A 16759-nucleotide genomic window follows, 5' to 3' on the forward strand; every position below is an offset into this window, starting at 1 on the left:
TCTTGCAACCTGTAATTCATTGATATATGCTTTGATTTATAGGGCTCTCAGATTAGTGTTATGGCACTCATTCAGTCTTTACTTTGAGGAGAAAGTAAGGTAGCTGAATATGTGGCTAAAGTAAGAAAGTGATTGACCACTCCTTCCCAGTACAGAGAAAGAGATGCCCCAACCATTGAAACAATCTTTTCACCAGACAGGCTGGCACCTCAAAACCCAAGCCAAACTCACACAGCTGGAGGAAAAGCTGGAAATCCATCCATTAGAGGGAGAGTTGTGCACATCAACACCATGAGCTTGGACAAATCTTGCTCATGGACGTGCCCTTAATGTCCCTGGATGTATCTTGGGCTTTTTATCATCTTCTTAATCCTGTTTCTGCCATGCAGCTTACTGATCTGACAAAAAATTGGTCTACTATTTTTTGAAAACTCCAATGATACTGGTCTCAGCCCTTTTCTCCTCCCTCTTTCTCAATGGCTCTCACAGCTAAGTACCTCATCACTGGGTTATTTGGACATTTGCTGACAGATAGCATACTTCATCACTTGTTAAAGAAATAAAATTCTCAGGTCTGAATGGTACAAGGACTGACATGATTATACCTGATGAAAAATAGATTGGAAGTAAACAGGTTAATAAACAAATTAAAGGTTAATAAACAAATTGATTGTAACTGATTTTATTATTTTAAAATCTTGCAGAGATTAATATGCCAAGTAAACTTTGGCATTCCTTTTACTACTTATTCCAAACATGTGTGACAACCATTATATGCTGCTATAATAAATAAGAAAATTTTATTCAGTTTTCCGTCCATATAAAATTTTATTGCATAAAATGTGTTGTCAGGGAATTTAATGGAAATTGGGGCCTGAAAACAGTGTTTCTGTTCCTAAGCTTGTGGCAGATACCACGCTGAAAGTTGAAGTGATCTCCCATATCTCTGGCAAATTGCCTTCCCTCATTTTGCAGGACCCAGACCCGTACACATTCACATTTCTGATGGCATCAGTTGCAGTTTCTTTGATCAAACCGCAGTCTTTGATCTGTGGCTCAACATTTGTCTGCCAAAAATATCTTAGATTTTTGACGTGGAGATTTGCCCTGTGGGCCAGCAAACCTTATCTCAGGTCAAAGTGTACTGGACTCCTGCAAAGTTTAACCCAGCAGATGGCTCAACACGTGGGAGACCATCTGATTGGACTGCCCTTACTTGTTTCTTACAACTGCCACAGAAACAGAAAACTGCACATGACTGAGCAGACCCAAAGGCAATCCTGTACTAGTTTCTAAAAATAAACAGCAATCCAGACAGATAAACCAATTCAGTCCAGCTAATCACAGATGCCATGTTAATTAGGCCTGCCTAAACATCCACTGATTTTTGTCCTTTCACTTTTGAGTATGTGTGGTACATTCTTTTATCTGTTCTTAGTACCAAGCCTCCACCATAGTGCAACAACTTTTAAATTTATGTAATCCACTGAATAGGAGTTTTTATTTTCATAGTCAAATTGTGGGGGTTTTCAAACAGATTTTAAATTTTAACATGTATCTTATTTAACTAACTTAATACTTGGGTTTTTCAACAACTTTAGTAGTAACAGAAGCAGGTTGGATGCATGAGCATCCTACAGCTACAGGAATGGAGCTCTGAGCAGTTATGAGGCTCTTTGTTTTTTGTAGTTTCATTATCAAAATGCTGAATATTGGCATCCTTTAAGTATAAAACTTCCTTGCTAATTTGTACCTGAAGTTTTTCTTATGTGATACGTTTCTCTAGAATAAGGACCCAAAAATGGCTCGAGTTGCACTGGAATCTCTGTACAGACTACTGTGGGTTTACATGATCAGAATTAAATGTGAAAGCAACACAGCTACCCAAAGGTAAAGTGTATTTATTTGTAATGAAAATCCATTATGGAATGGATGTTGCCAGTGAAGAGGTTTCATAATTCTCCTGAATTCCTTCAAACTACCTATTTCTGTTGCAAAATAAGAAACTCAGCTGTACGCAACAAAACATTCCTCTTGTGGCAATGTCAGTTACAGAATGAAAATTGCTGCATAAAGTGTTTCTGCTTTTGGAAAAATTAGAAGTAACTCCTTGTTCAGTGTAAGTTAAAAATGCTTTTGTAGTGGCCATGGACTGGTTAATTTACTTGTAATGTAGTAATGAAATAAAATAATTACACTGAATTTGTAGCAATGGATCAGAATAAGACACCCCATTACATTTTCACTTCAAAGGAAGTTTTTTCTGGTCTTTCTAGATGGAGTGTCATGAAGATCTGCAAGGTCCAAAAATATCTAATGTTCTTTTTTTTTTTTTTTGCAGTCGACTTATTACTATTGTCACAACCCTTTTCCCAAAAGGGTCCCGTGGTGTTGTGCCAAGAGATATGCCTCTAAACATCTTTGTGAAGATAATACAGTTTATTGCACAGGTATGGGAGAGCCATGAGTATATCTTTCCATATAAAGAACAATTATTTTCCCAATAACAAATTAACAAATAAGTAAACTTCTAATGACTGAATTTTTTACCACCCTGCTGACATTATCTTTCGTCCAGGGAATGATGAAATTATTATATACTGAGCTGGGGCAAACGTGTTTTGAACAACAGGTTTTGATTAACCTCATTTCATTGAAATTAGATTAAAATGTGTTCACTTCACTCACAAGTAATTTTTGTCAGTTTTTAAAATTTCCAGCAAGTCAAAAAATGCATTTGTTGACACACTCTGACTGTCAATAAAGTTCAAAATAATAGGCCATATTTCATCCTGATACTGATTCATCCCTGGTGTATAGGACAATAAGTTGCACTGCTTTCAAAGCAGTAAGTCAGATGTCAGCTGAGTTCAGCATGGAGCTAACACATGTAGTTTTCATCAGTTCAAATGGGAACTGCTAAAATAGACTAACCTGCACTACTGGAAGTTTCATCTCTTTTATGACTTAAATTCAGAAAATTTTCCCATTGAGCTAAGCACTTAAGCACGTACTTAAAATCTCTGAATAGGAATGAAGCAAACAGATGCTTAAAATCTTCCCTTAACTGTGCCATCTGTGAAAAAGCTCTTTTAATGTAAAATACTGTGTTAGTGCCATAATTACTGCAGTTTAAATGAAATAATTAAAAGCTTTATTTTCAAAATGGATCATTTTCTATTTAAATGCTATACATTTTGGATTTTGTCAACATAAAGCATTGTTAAAAGCTTAGATATGATAACATGTTCTACATACTTCTGAAAATCTGTTTTTCCATATATTTAAATAAACCCTGATTAAACTGGTGTTCAGCATTCTATAGCCTTAATGAAAATAACTAACAGAAGTGAGCAGCTTACTGATTTGCAGTATTTTTGCTATTTTAGGAACGTTTAGATTTTGCAATGAAAGAAATTATCTTTGACTTCCTTTGTGTTGGAAAACCTGCAAAAGCTTTCAGTCTCAACCCTGAGGTATGATGTACATCTGTGCTTTTTTACTTCTCTTTTTTCTTTTTTTTTTTCTTTTTTTTTTTTTTTTGCATTGTGCTACATTTACTTCCTGGTTACATTCTAAGCACGCTTTCACCTTTGTCCTGTTTTCAGGCAAAATCTTGAATCTGATTTATTAGTAAAATACATCTGTGAATTTCTAACTGTAAAATGTCACATTGTTTATGCCTTTCTGATGTTTTCTCAGTGAATAATATCAAATGTGAACTTGTGCAAATTTATAAAACAAAAAGAAAAATATAAATAAAACTATTGGTTGCAGTATGTTCTTAGCAGCAGTATGTCTGCTGTTGTTACATGCAATGCCTTAAACTTTATTTTAATAAAACAATAATTTTTCGGTAACAATGTCAATGTTTTTCAAAATAGTTTTGCTGAGTACATAATGCAAGAAAGCTTGAAAAAGAAAACACTCTAATAAAATAATACCACTCTGACCAGCAAAACTCCACTGCTGTTGGTGTCATGAGTCAGCTTCCTAGTGCTTTACCTAGAGAAAACAATCAGAAATTTGAAAAACTTTAAATAAATCAAAATATAAATGAGTATTAAGAGAATAAAAAATTCTCTTAAGAATATACAATTCATTAAAATTTTGAAAATATTTTCCTTTGCAAATTAAAAAAAAATTTAAAAAATTAATGATCTCTCATAAAACAGGTCTGTATTAATCTTGCAGACTTAAACAGTTGTATCTATTCACTAAGATGTTAAAATAGAGTGATTGCCTTTCACAAATTATATTTGCTAGAAAAATGTGGAAAAGTAGATGAAACTTTCTAAAACTTTCTACTGTCAAAAGCAGGGAAAATGAAAGGCAAGCTTTACTTTGAACACAGCTTTCATCTTTCTGTAGCAGAGTAAAAAAGAATGAAACAGAATTTTTGAGCGGGCCGTCCTCACCATGCTCTGGGTCAGCCACCTGGAGCATTGACTGAGAAAGGTCCTACAAAGGACATTTTGTGTTAGCCCAGCTGAGAGGGGGTGGACATAGTCCTTAGCTTCTTGTTGAATCAACATCTGAAGTTTTACTGTTTCTCAACAGCATTGTAAGTCTGAAAAGAAGGGCATTATAGTGCCACTTTTTTATGTACCCGGACTTTAGCATTCTGAAATAAAGAATCCCCACAATCTGTGTAAATGCATCTCTGGGAGACTGTCAGCAGGACAGCCTCTTAATTTTTGGAACACATTCCAGAGAAATTGAAAACATTCTAGTCTTTCAATCACTGCAATGCAAATCCTGCAAGTTTTCCTCTGGTGCATTCCCAGAAGGCATTCAGATCACTTAGATTCAGCTTCCTGATATTTTCACATTGTAGTTTTGGCATTGAACATCATTCCAGAATTTTCTCTCAGTATGATTAACCCTGGGGCCTTTCAAGACAGTTATTGATCTTTTTTTTCATAACAGATGTAGGTCATTTATGTTTAACTGAAGGTCCATTTAAGATGCATTGCTACGCTACAGATCATATCCAGGTGTTTTATCCTGAAGATAAAAAGATAATGTGCTAATGCAAATACTTAAAATTCTGAGAGGGGAGAGCACTGCTCACAGTGAAGATAAAAATTCACTATTTATTTCATGGGTAGTTTTTGTGAAATATATCAGACTAGTTAATCTAATGAAGATACAGAAAAAAATGCCAGCAAGTGCATTCTCAATATTTCAAAGCAAATGAAGAATATGAGTAGAATATGATCATTTGATTATGGAACTCATCCATCTTCTAAACTTCACAGAGAATGAATATTGGCCTGAGAGCTTTCTTGGTAATTGCTGATAGCTTGCAGCAAAAAGATGGTGAACCACCAATGCCGGTGACTGGAGCTGTTCTTCCCTCGGGAAACACTCTCAGAGTGAAGAAAACGTATTTGAGCAAAACTCTTACAGAGGAGGAAGCTAAAATGATAGGTCAGTAAGAGAATGGACAATACAGAAACTTGTGTGAGAATGGCTGTTTTCAGCACTTGATCAGAAGAAAAGTTTATTATTGTTAAGTATTTGATTTATTTTTGTATTGTAAGTATATAATTTATTGTGTGTTCTAATGAAATTTGTGGTTCAGTTTGATAAATGCCACTTTTTGTAGGTTTTCTGAAAAGTCCTCAGTCGTGCTTCACAAGAGGTAGAAACCCTGTATTCTGAGAGGTTAAAGGCACAGGTAGTCTTTAATCTTTCAGTGCTGATAGCTGTGTTTATTCATGGATATTCATCCTATTAGAAACAGTGTCTGTGTTCAAAGATGTATCAGCTTTGAAAACCGTCAAATATGCCATTGATAGTCTCATTTTAATAGCAATATCTTCAACTTTCAAAATGGCAAAACTTTTAAATGTAAAATAATGTTGTACTGAAGTGCCTAAGTTAACAGCACTGCTGTCTTGGGCTTCAATGTAGAGCAAGAATCCTGTGCTGTTGAAGAGCCTCTCTATCATGCCCTGAAGGTGCCTGGTTTTGTTGGCAAAAAAAAAAAAATTTGATTGCTCCTCTTCACACTTAAGTCCCCAAAGTTGTGTGAATTAAATGAAATCTAGTGGCAAAGACCTGTGTTGTACTCTGCTAGATCATTGTAGTAATATCAAGAAAATAAGCAGTGTAAGACCCATTGCTGTTGAAGTATTTGAAGTATTTGAAGATAGTATTCAATAACAAATGCTTGCACTATTAAATTCTTGTATTAGCCATTTCATTGTGATTTTATGATCCAGTGTTCCAGTTTCCCTGTATAGTATATAAGCGTTCCTTTTGGAGCAGGCAACATATTCTGGTTTTGGATCGGGATATCATTAGTAGTGGAATATACTACCTCATGAGGAAAGCATTTTTCTTACTTCATGCACCACAGCATGAGTAAGAAACTTTCTTTTTCAGAATATACATACATATAAATATCCCCAATTATACAAAACCACATATTTTTGCAGGTATGTCATTATATTATTCTCAAGTAAGGAAAGCTGTGGACAACATACTCAGACACCTGGACAAGGAAGTGGGTCGGTGCATGATGCTTACCAACATACAGATGCTTAACAAAGAACCTGAAGACATGATTACGTGAGTGCTAAACACTAATTCCCATGAAACATGCAGATGTAGTTTTGGAACTTTTTCTCTATTTCTGTCTATCATGAGTCATCAGAGAAACAGCCAGAAACAGGAACATTTAGCTTAATTAGTGTAAACTTAGAAAAAATGTTTATGACAAATTGATTGTGCTTATTTGAATGCTGCAGTGTTTGAGTGTTTGGAACTGAAGATGTTCTTTATGTAGGTAAAGTCATGTGTGAATCCTGTGATTTAGATGGTAGAAGTAGAATGCTAAAGTAGAAAACCTGGCAGCCTGTGCTCAGAACACTGTCTCAGGATATATTTGCATCACTAAACTTCAAAATGAATGCAGTGAATTCTGTAAATCCCTATTAATAATAATATTCAAAAATTCCCTTTGGTTTTTTTTTGCCTGTAATCAAAATCAAATCTTAATTAAAAACCCAAGTAATCTTTTGATAAGGTTTGGATTTAAGCAGTATACCACTGGAACAGAATCAAACCAGTGTGCTTCAAGCTGTGTTGAACAGCATCATTTTTCACTTTCATCCAGAATTATTAGTGAGGGATGTTTTGTGGAAAGAGAGAGCTGGTGAGGTGAACATCAAGTAGAGGTTAGAGACACAGGCATCATCTTATACATGCAGAGCACAGATTGTAGAGATCTCAGCTGTAAGGAGACCTTGCATATCTTTCCTGTTAGAGCAGTAGACATGGTCATTATTCTAGAAAAGAAACAACTCCTGGAAAAAAGTTTGAGATGTAATGAAAAGGACACTGCTCTCTTTGAGATTCTTTTTTATTACTGCCCAAAAAAAGTCAACTTGCTGGGAGTACTGTGAGTGATAGACTGACTACCTGGTACAACTGATACAATCTTCATGTTTTAGTTCCTCTGGCCTTATTTGCTGCAGTGCCTCTAGGTGAGACTATAAGCTGTGTCACCAGCATTGTCTTACCTTTTTTATATTCATAGCTATTATTACTATCCAATAATATATTTTCCTTGTAGTCTTACCCCACATCCTGTTCAGTTCTCACCCCCAGTTTTCATAACTATTTTGGGTATTCAGGCTTTTGTGGTAAGGAAAGCAAGTTTTAAAACTCACATTTTATTCCCAAGAGATAATTGCACAGTGAAACCTTGGGCACTAAGATTAAAAGTGTACTTAATCTTTGCTATGAATATCCTTTGGATGGTTTTTCAGCATCACTAAAATTCTGTGTATTTTTAGAGTCGGTGAATAAATAGACTCAAAAGAGTTTTAAGTTTCAGGATGTCTTAAGATTTGGTAATAATTTTTGTTATAAACATGAAGATTGGAATATTTAGACATGTAAGTTACTGCCCTTTGTGTTGTATTTTATATCCAGATGAGCTCTAATTTAATATGTACACTTGAAAGGCCAACACATTATAACACATTTTAACTTGTTCTTTCAAGGGAAAAATATCTGGGATGCTTAGTTATCAGTTGAACTAAAATCATGTGAACTCACAATGTGAACATCAGTAGCTGTTACTATCAGGATTGAAAATAATCCTTTCAAAAAGTGCATTGTGGATATCTGGAAAAACCAATATTGTTTTTACGCAATTGCTTCCCTTTTGTTTACAGAACTCTATGCTTCACTGGAGTTACATATTTATTTTGAATTCTTATGGGCTTTTATTGGTAGATATCACACTGTATTTATGTACATTTTGAAGTTATTGCTTTTGTCATAGTTACATAAAGTTTATGTATAAACTGTATAAAATGAATACCACAGTGGTATTTTTATTAACAAATAAAATAAAATAAGAATCTGAGAGAAGTACCTAGGCAGTGAGCAGACATAACATTGCAGATTCTGGAATTTTCTTTGGCAGTACTTGCTTCTAGACAATATTTAATTACTGGTCCTTTAAGCATTTATTGTTGAAGTAATAATTGCCAGTATGGAGAGTCTTATTAAAATCCTGAGTAAGAAGCATCCTTTGCCTCCTGCACTGGGATATGAATTTCAATACTGGCTATAATTACTTTCCAACATTTGGTTAGAAGAGGGCATGCATTTTTCTAAAATACAAACCTGTCCTTGCAAGTACTTCAAAGGGTCCCCTCGCCTCCCTCGCGTGCTGTGCCTGGTAGCTCAGATGTTAAGTTGGGAACTTGAACCTGAGGTTTGGATCTTCTCCTGCTACTCTTCTGACCAGCTGATAAGCCACAGAACACCCACAGATTTTATATTTATAAATAATTACTCATTTGGCTTCAGAAGAGTTTCCTCTCAAACTATTAATTTACAAGTCTCCATTTGAAATGCACAAACTTTGCCCTTGCTAGGGTCTGAGCATAAGGAAACTCTGCAAAGTTCCTTTTCCATTTCAAGTCATGAAGGAAGACTTGGTTTGCCTGCACATAAAATTCCCAATGGCACTTTAATGTTTACAACTATAAAAATATAGATTTTGCACTAGTTATTAATCCAGCTACTATTATTTGCTTTAGTGATAATAGGTGAAAGGGATTTGTTTATAATTCTCAGTGAGTTGTTGCCTTTTGCTCCTTTTCCATTCAGTTGCTGACACCTTTCAAATTCTATCTGTTAGAATACAGCCGTAGTGAGACAGAGGTAATTAATCATGAATACAGTTTCTCCTAGCTGTACCATTAAGACAGTTAATTAGAAAGACGTCAACATTTTATTCATGTAATATATATCCAAGCTGATAAGGAGGGTGTTAAGAGACAGTATGGTAGTCACTACAAAACTGTCTTTAATCTTAGAATTAAATAAGTCTAATATCAATTTATGCCTTTTCTGTATGCACTGAACACTTCTCAGTGTTACTCTCTGAAATAATGAGTACAGAATATCTTCTTTCTGCCTGCATTGCATCCAGGCTTTCTCTGTGACTGAACACAAAAGTAAGAGACCCAAATGCAATGTCCTTTGTTGCGTGGAGAGACAGAGTAATGTCTTAACCAGGGCAATGGACCAGGGTGCAGGAAAACTAAGTTAATTTTTTGTTTTGTCGCTCCATTTCAGTGTGGTGTTACGTAGCTTACAATGTCTCTTTTTCCCCTCCTCATTCTTTTCTAGTTCTATTGGAAGCATATTAAAAGAGGAACAATTTTTCTCTGCATGTTTATAATATAGTCTCTAAATAGGACTTTACTTTTTTTGATCCTTCCAAAACATATTCCAGGCTAATAATTAATAATACTGTGGGAAAGACTGCACAGTTTGAAATGCTGTTATGCTTTGGTAATTTCCCCTACACTCCATCGTCAGATAATAGATGATTGAGATAAAAATTAGCAAATTAAAAAAAATCCACCCTTTGGACTCTATCTGAAGGACTTATTTAATCTGCAGACTTATCAAAAATGTTGAAAACAAGTCAGAAAACAACTGCATCTGTTATGAAAATAATCAACAGCTGAAACTTGAGCTACTTTTAGAAGATTCATGGACTTCCAACCTAGTGTTTGGTTCATGCTGAACTTTGTGCTTAATGATTTTCACAGGCTGTTAGGGAACAGTCGTGCCATTCCACAGATTAGAACAGCCTTAGGGCTGTTAAAACATGTTCTAGCTGATAAGAGTTGCCAAAATGCTGTTATCGCCAGCAGTGATCAACAGAAACTCTCTGACCATACCTACCTCTAAATTGCACACTTTTTTCAGTATTAAAATGTATCATGATGGTTTTCCATAGGCTTGTCCTCTGTTGGGGACAAATCTCTGTATCTTCAGGCGCGTTATTTGCACTTGTTACCCATCTGCTATTTTCTTTTTACAACTGGTGAAATATAGCTGCACCATGGAGAACACCCCAACTCTTTCCTCATTGCCTCGTCCAAAGCTTGCATCATATAAATGCTGATTTTGATGGAGGAATCCTCCTACATTTTCCCTCCTTTTTTATGTATATGCCAGTTCCTCTCAGAGAGAAGCAAATGAATCATTAATAACTGATTTTCCAAGTAATGTATAGATATGATGCATGAAAAATCTCAAAATCAATACCATTTATTCAATGGGAAAATGTATTAATGTATTCATGTTTCCTTCTTACTTTATTATAGTGCCTAGCTGTCCCTCCTGATGTTTTCAGTAGGCCCCTGGCACTTTAGAGGTGGATCATTTAACACAGTTCCTTCTTAAGTTTAGTCAAAATTTTCTTCTAATTTTTCAGTGGTGAAAGAAAACCAAAAATTGATCTGTTCAGAACATGTGTTGCTGCTATTCCTCGATTACTTCCTGATGGAATGTCAAAACTTGAGTTGATCGACTTGCTGGCAAGGTAAGTTGTACAGACATTGACTGCTCCAGGAGAACAGTGCGAAAAGCTGAGCCACAGAATTAGACAGAGATGTTCTAGCACCTTTTTACAGTTTCTATGGTTTTATTATGGTTCATAATTTTGTTAAATGTTGTTATGTCCTCCAGAACTCATTCCCATCAGTATGTAGGTTACATAATATTCACTGTTTTTCAAGAAAGTCACAACATGTTACTTTTCTAACCATCACAGCAGTCTGGTTAACAGGAGAAAACATCTTTTGTGTGTAGTGAAAAAACAAGGAGATACCGGTTTAGTTTTGATTTATGATTCCCACATGTCTCTTTGTTAAAACAGAATGTGCTAGATGTGGTATATTACAAAATCCTTTTTACATTATTATTAGCATAACATTTAAAAAATATCAGTTTAAAAAATATTATATCCCTCCATTTAATTTGTCTGAGTAGACTTCACTCAACAAGGTAGTCTGCCACATGGCTTCTACACCACTTAGGTTTCAGGACTTGTGGCAATTAATTGTGATAACAGGTGCCAGTCAATATAGACAAGTCTGTTATATTTCAGTTCAACTATCCAAGACCAAGGTTCCAGCTTGTGTTCTTTATGTAAGTGGATTAGGGTATTAAATTGAACCAAGAGGGCTTTGCAGCATATTGCTCTCAGGTAACTGTGGCAAAGCCACCCTGTTCTTGCTTTTCAAACATCACAGATGGGAGAATGGCAGATGTGGGAGCCAGAAGGCAAGATACAAAACCAGTTTTTTCTGCTCCATGAACAACTAACTCCCAGTGATGTGCTAGGACAATTGATTCTGGTAGTAGTGGAGAGTGCAGACAGCCAAACAAGCCAGATTATCAGCCAGCAGTAGGTGTGCTGTACTGCATGGCCAGCTTGGTTTCTTTGTGCGCACGTTGTCTGCTATAAATCACTTGTAGGTTGTTTTAAATCATTGCATTATTAAATTATACAGATACCTTATTAAACAGTTGCATCAATTCTGCTTAAGGGAAATTTAAAAGGACATGTTTTCCTTTAATTCAATATTTTAACTAGAGTTCTATCCTGATTAATGGCCTTAACTGAGCTGGTATAAAGCACGGGTCTATTCAGGTCACAGCTCTTCAGTCACAGGATTGTCCAGGTCAGATCTGTCACTACTTTTAAGAAAATTTGAACACCAGTGTGAATTTCTTTATAGATTAATGCTACCCTCCTTAAGTCTCACAACTGTCAATATAACCACTGGTCTATCTTTATTCTATCATCAAACTTCATTCAGAAAAGGTCAGCTGTGATTTTAATGTCTCTTGGGTAATTGCCCTGCTGGGACAATGCAACTGTAAGTTTGCTGAGTTTTCTGACTCTGACTTTGCAAAGAAGTGAGATGTCAAGAGGAGCTGGGGGAAGCTTCTCTAGAGCAACTTCAGAAGCAATTATATGCTCAGCCTTTCTCCAAGAAGGGGAACTTTGGAAATCTGTTCTCCTCTCCTCCGTGTCATGCTACAGCATCTTTTAGACATTGGCAGTGTTTTAAGTCATATTCCTAAGTATGAGCAAGGGAATCACAAATTAGGTAAAATAGGTAGGTATATCATAGGTTGGAAAGCGATTAACAAACAGTTTATGATTCAGAAGACTGGTGCTGAAACAACTGGATAGGGTCTCAGTATTGCAAAGCAGGATCACAGACTGAACAGATACAAAGAAGTGATGTTGGTATGAAAAGACAAACCTTATTCACATGTATAGGTCTAGAAGGTTTTCAAAAATTTCTTCTGGTCTAATCAATATCAAGGATGTCTGATTTGTAGAACAGCATGCAAACTGGGACACTGTAGTTGAAGATGAGACTGATCAGAGAACAAGGAGGAAAATGATAAGTGAATTGAAAAAATTAGGTCTGTTTAGCCTAGGACAGCATGAACTGAAAATAACTGTCTTCAAAAATATACCTTCAGGGAAGAAAGTAATAAACTGTTTAAAGAATTAATACCTAGCCAAGACTTCATGTAAATCACCAGAATGCCTCAGCACCAGAGCTGTTTCTACATTCTGTATACTGTCCCATAAAAATACTGTTTATTTGAGACCAGGCTGACTACTTCTCCCAGTTTTGAAAGTGTAAGCCCAGAAGGTAAGCATCTGCAGTTCTAGAGAACACTGCATTACAGTATTGTGTGTTCTGGATCAGAAACTAGACTCAATACAGGGATAAGAAACTAAGAGGTAAGATTTCAGTTTCTCCCTGTTTTTTAAAAGAGCCCTAGAAGCTGTTCTGCCAGGGATTTCTGGGAGCCTGTGCTGTTGAGATGGAAAGCTGTTAAATATTTTCTTTTCACAAGAGATAAAGTTACGTCTTTGAGTTAATTGGTTCTTGTATTCACAGTTTGGTTAGAGTTTTTCATGCTCAAAGCAGATCTGTCTTTTGGTGGTTTTCAGAAGCAGTCTGTAAGTCAGCAGCTACACTTCTTTTTCAGGACAGCTGCATTCAAATTATAAACCATGAAGCAGATGTCAAGTGTATACTGTACCTTTTGCCCTTTCTCTGCCCACTGCAACCATTCATTACAAATTCCCGAGCAGGTCTTAAATTTAACTGACTTAAGTGCAAACAAACTTGTACTTGCTTCCTGCACTGCCTGTCATAGAGTGGTAATACATAGATGCATTCTTAAGCTCAATTTGAATTTCATTTTGTAAGAGAGTGCCACTGGGCAGTAACTTGGGCTTAGGAGATGGCTTTTGTATCCTCTTCTCTGTTATTGCTTTGTGTCATTGTGAATGTCATTTCATGGGTGACTTAATTGTGGTCTCAAAAGGTTTTGCTTGTTTATCTGGTTTTGTCATTCCGAAAGGGAGACAAAAATGATTGTTTCTTATCCCAACAAAATGCTGTGTTTCTAACTAAATATAGAAGGTCACATGCTTATTAAAGCATAACAGTTATTTTTGGAGTCATACTCACCGGGGTGAATTTTCATGGCAGTTGTTTTATTTTCACTTAAATAAAATGTCCCCTGCCTCTAAATTAGGCAGCTATAATGAACCAGATTTTTTATGAACCACATCTCATCATACGCTTCCAACTGAATGGACTTTGTTTCCACTCCATTTGCTATTTTGGGTTTTTTTCTCCTAGCTTTCTGTCCATTTCATTATAATGAGTCCTCCTTTTCAACTATGTAGATTAAATGTAGATAAAATACTTTGAAAATGAGTTCTAACACACTACAGAAAATTACAGTCTCATGGGTAATTAAAACAAAATACATCATAAAGGCAATGAATCAAAAATTGCAGAACACACTAATCTGAATTTACTTTATTCTGCCAACTTCTAACACAGAAGTGGTTTGATGATTTCTGTGTCAAAAGAAAATATAATTTTTTTTTTACGTTGAGAAGGACTTCAACATGATGCAAATAAAGAAGAAAATAAAATTTGAAAATGGGATCTGAAATGTCACTGTCTTTCAGAAGGACTTTGAGGGTGTTCAATGTGTTTCTAAAAGTATAGAAAGTCCTGAGGCTGTTTTCTGCATTTCCTCATCCTAAGTTATTTAAAACATAAAGCAGTTTTTAATTCAAATGCCTAATTTTAATTCTTTTGAAGATTTGCTTTCATGAATTGTTAGTTGCATCTTGGCTAAAGATTTGTTTTAACTGTTAGCTGACCTGTTGTGACTCTTCTATTTTTATATTTCATGTTTAAAAAATAAATACATGAATTCTGAAATGATGTATTTATTTCTAAGCCTTTTATTACCATACCTACATGGAAGTTAGTGAGTTATGAATAAATAAAAAAATATATTTAGTTTGAGAAAAGTTGCCAAATTATGTACTTTAGAGATACCCTGTTTTAGGAGGGGAGCACACTTCTTTTTGATCCATGAATATCTTCTGCTGTGTCAAGAATTACAATATAGAAAACAGGTAAAGGATGTTTATTTAGGTCAGCAATAATGAAACCACAATAGCCTCGTCCGCCATTGTCAGTGGGAATTTTCCATCACTTTAATGTAGTGACAGACATTCCTCATATCTTTTATTATCTGACATTTACTTTTACTTACAGGCTGTCCATCCATATGGATGATGAACTTCGACACATTGCACAGAATTCTCTCCAGGGCCTACTTGTTGACTTTGTTGACTGGCGGGAGGATGTACTCTTTGGTTTCACTAATTTTCTGCTACGTGAAGTGAATGATATGCATCATACCCTTCTTGATACTTCGCTGAAGTTGCTGCTACAATTGCTTACGCAATGGAAGCTTGTCATACACACTCCAGGAAAAGCTTCTGAGCAGGCTAAAACCAGATCTGCAGAGGTATGCAATCAAGAGATCTGTGTCCTAACATTTTTACTAATCGAAGGCAGAAATTATGTTCCTTGATAATGCTGTGGTTTGTGTGTTTTGTATTTACTCACCTGAGAAGTATTCACTGTGCAAAATGTTTTTTAGGTAATTAGTTCACGTGTCTTTTGAGGACAGCCATGTCCTTGTGTAATACAGCAGATGTTGTTGAGCAACATAAGAGAATGCATGTCAAACTGAAATATGCACATCAACAAAAGCATATAAAGGGAAGTATGGGTATGTTGATGTGGCAGAAGGACATTTTCCCAGGGCTGAAACAGATTGATAATGCTAGTGGGAACGCTGTGAAGAGTGAAGTGGATCTTCTTTTCCCTTGGTTGATTCAGAAACATCAAAGAACCTGATTGTTACCGTGGCCTGCTGTCTCCATGTGTTACAAACATTTCTGGGAACTGAACAGCTTTTCTCCTGCTTCTCCCATCTGCACTGTCCCACAGATATTTTCATTATGAGAACTGACTTTTAGGCTTCTTATCTTGTCAACTAATCACACGGAGTATGTTTTCCTTTGGGCAAACAAGATGTGTGTTTTATATCACAGAGGACCATTAATTAATAGGTAATAACAGGAGTACATACAAATGTAGAAAAGAGAATTCTCACATACTTTTTGTTACATATATTGTTACACTTTACTAGTGGGGTTGGGTTCTAGAGGCCACCTACCTAAGGTGTTGGCTGCTACAGGACCAAAGAAGGTCCTACTTCTACCTGGAGTAGAAAAAGTGTGGTGTTCACCGTTTGACTGATTCATTCATTCATTTTTTACTGGAGGGTGGAAAAAAGCGGGTAGATTATTTGAAAATTAGAGGAAAGGATTTGTTCAAAGGACTCTGCTCATATATTGTTTTCGTGGAACCAAAAAGCTACAAAATTTGATTTTTTGAGAGAATACGTCAAGTTTCCCCGTCTGGCATCCTCATGGCCTCTGCATTTTGATTCTTTATATGTCCTAGTTAATAGAATATTTCTTGGAGACCTGGTTTGCAAACACCACCTCTCCATTTCCCCCCCTTGCACTGTTCTACAGTTGATACCAAACGGATCCAGCCACAGGATGCAGTCTGAAAGGAGCCCCTATTCCAACGTGCTGCACGCAGTTGAAGGATTCGCGCTGGTTCTGCTGTGCAGTTTCCAGGTGGCGACGCGGAAATTGGCTGTTCTCATCCTCCGAGAAATCCGTTCCTTATTCTTGGCCCTTGGCCAGGCAGAGGTAGGATTTTTCTCTTCTGGAACTTTGAGTTAAAATTTCCTGAAGATAAAGCTCAAAACTGCTGTTACCATTGCTTTTAATGTAATTGCTGCAGTGTAGCACGTATGCGCTTAGTTTATAGAAAAGCATTTGATCTCAGCTTACTGTTTCTCTTTGCCTTAACACTGCAAACCTTTCTGTGGACTCAACAAGGTAACATGAATGGTAAATGCCCTGTATAAGAATACGAAGGGAAATGTACAACAGCTTCTATTTTGTCTTGGAATTATGTCAATGTAAAATACACTG

At 36.0% G+C, this 16759-nt stretch overlaps 1 protein-coding gene across 9 annotated transcripts in view; it reads left to right on the plus strand.

Moving 5' to 3' along the window:
* Positions 1–16759, plus strand: part of LOC102066586 (protein furry homolog) — a 223907-nt gene that overhangs the window by 128536 nt on the left and 78612 nt on the right. For all 9 annotated transcript variants that reach the window (XM_074535307.1, XM_074535306.1, XM_074535308.1 and 6 more), the window contains 8 exons: positions 1787–1890; positions 2342–2450; positions 3390–3476; positions 5262–5433; positions 6447–6579; positions 10763–10870; positions 14952–15207; positions 16289–16471. In XM_074535307.1, the coding sequence (XP_074391408.1) occupies positions 1787–1890; positions 2342–2450; positions 3390–3476; positions 5262–5433; positions 6447–6579; positions 10763–10870; positions 14952–15207; positions 16289–16471 (1152 nt within the window). The remainder of the gene's footprint in view (positions 1–1786; positions 1891–2341; positions 2451–3389; positions 3477–5261; positions 5434–6446; positions 6580–10762; positions 10871–14951; positions 15208–16288; positions 16472–16759) is intronic.

Source organism: Zonotrichia albicollis, chromosome 2 (genome assembly GCF_047830755.1).
Source record: "Zonotrichia albicollis isolate bZonAlb1 chromosome 2, bZonAlb1.hap1, whole genome shotgun sequence".
NCBI classification, from domain to species: Eukaryota; Metazoa; Chordata; class Aves; order Passeriformes; family Passerellidae; genus Zonotrichia; species Zonotrichia albicollis.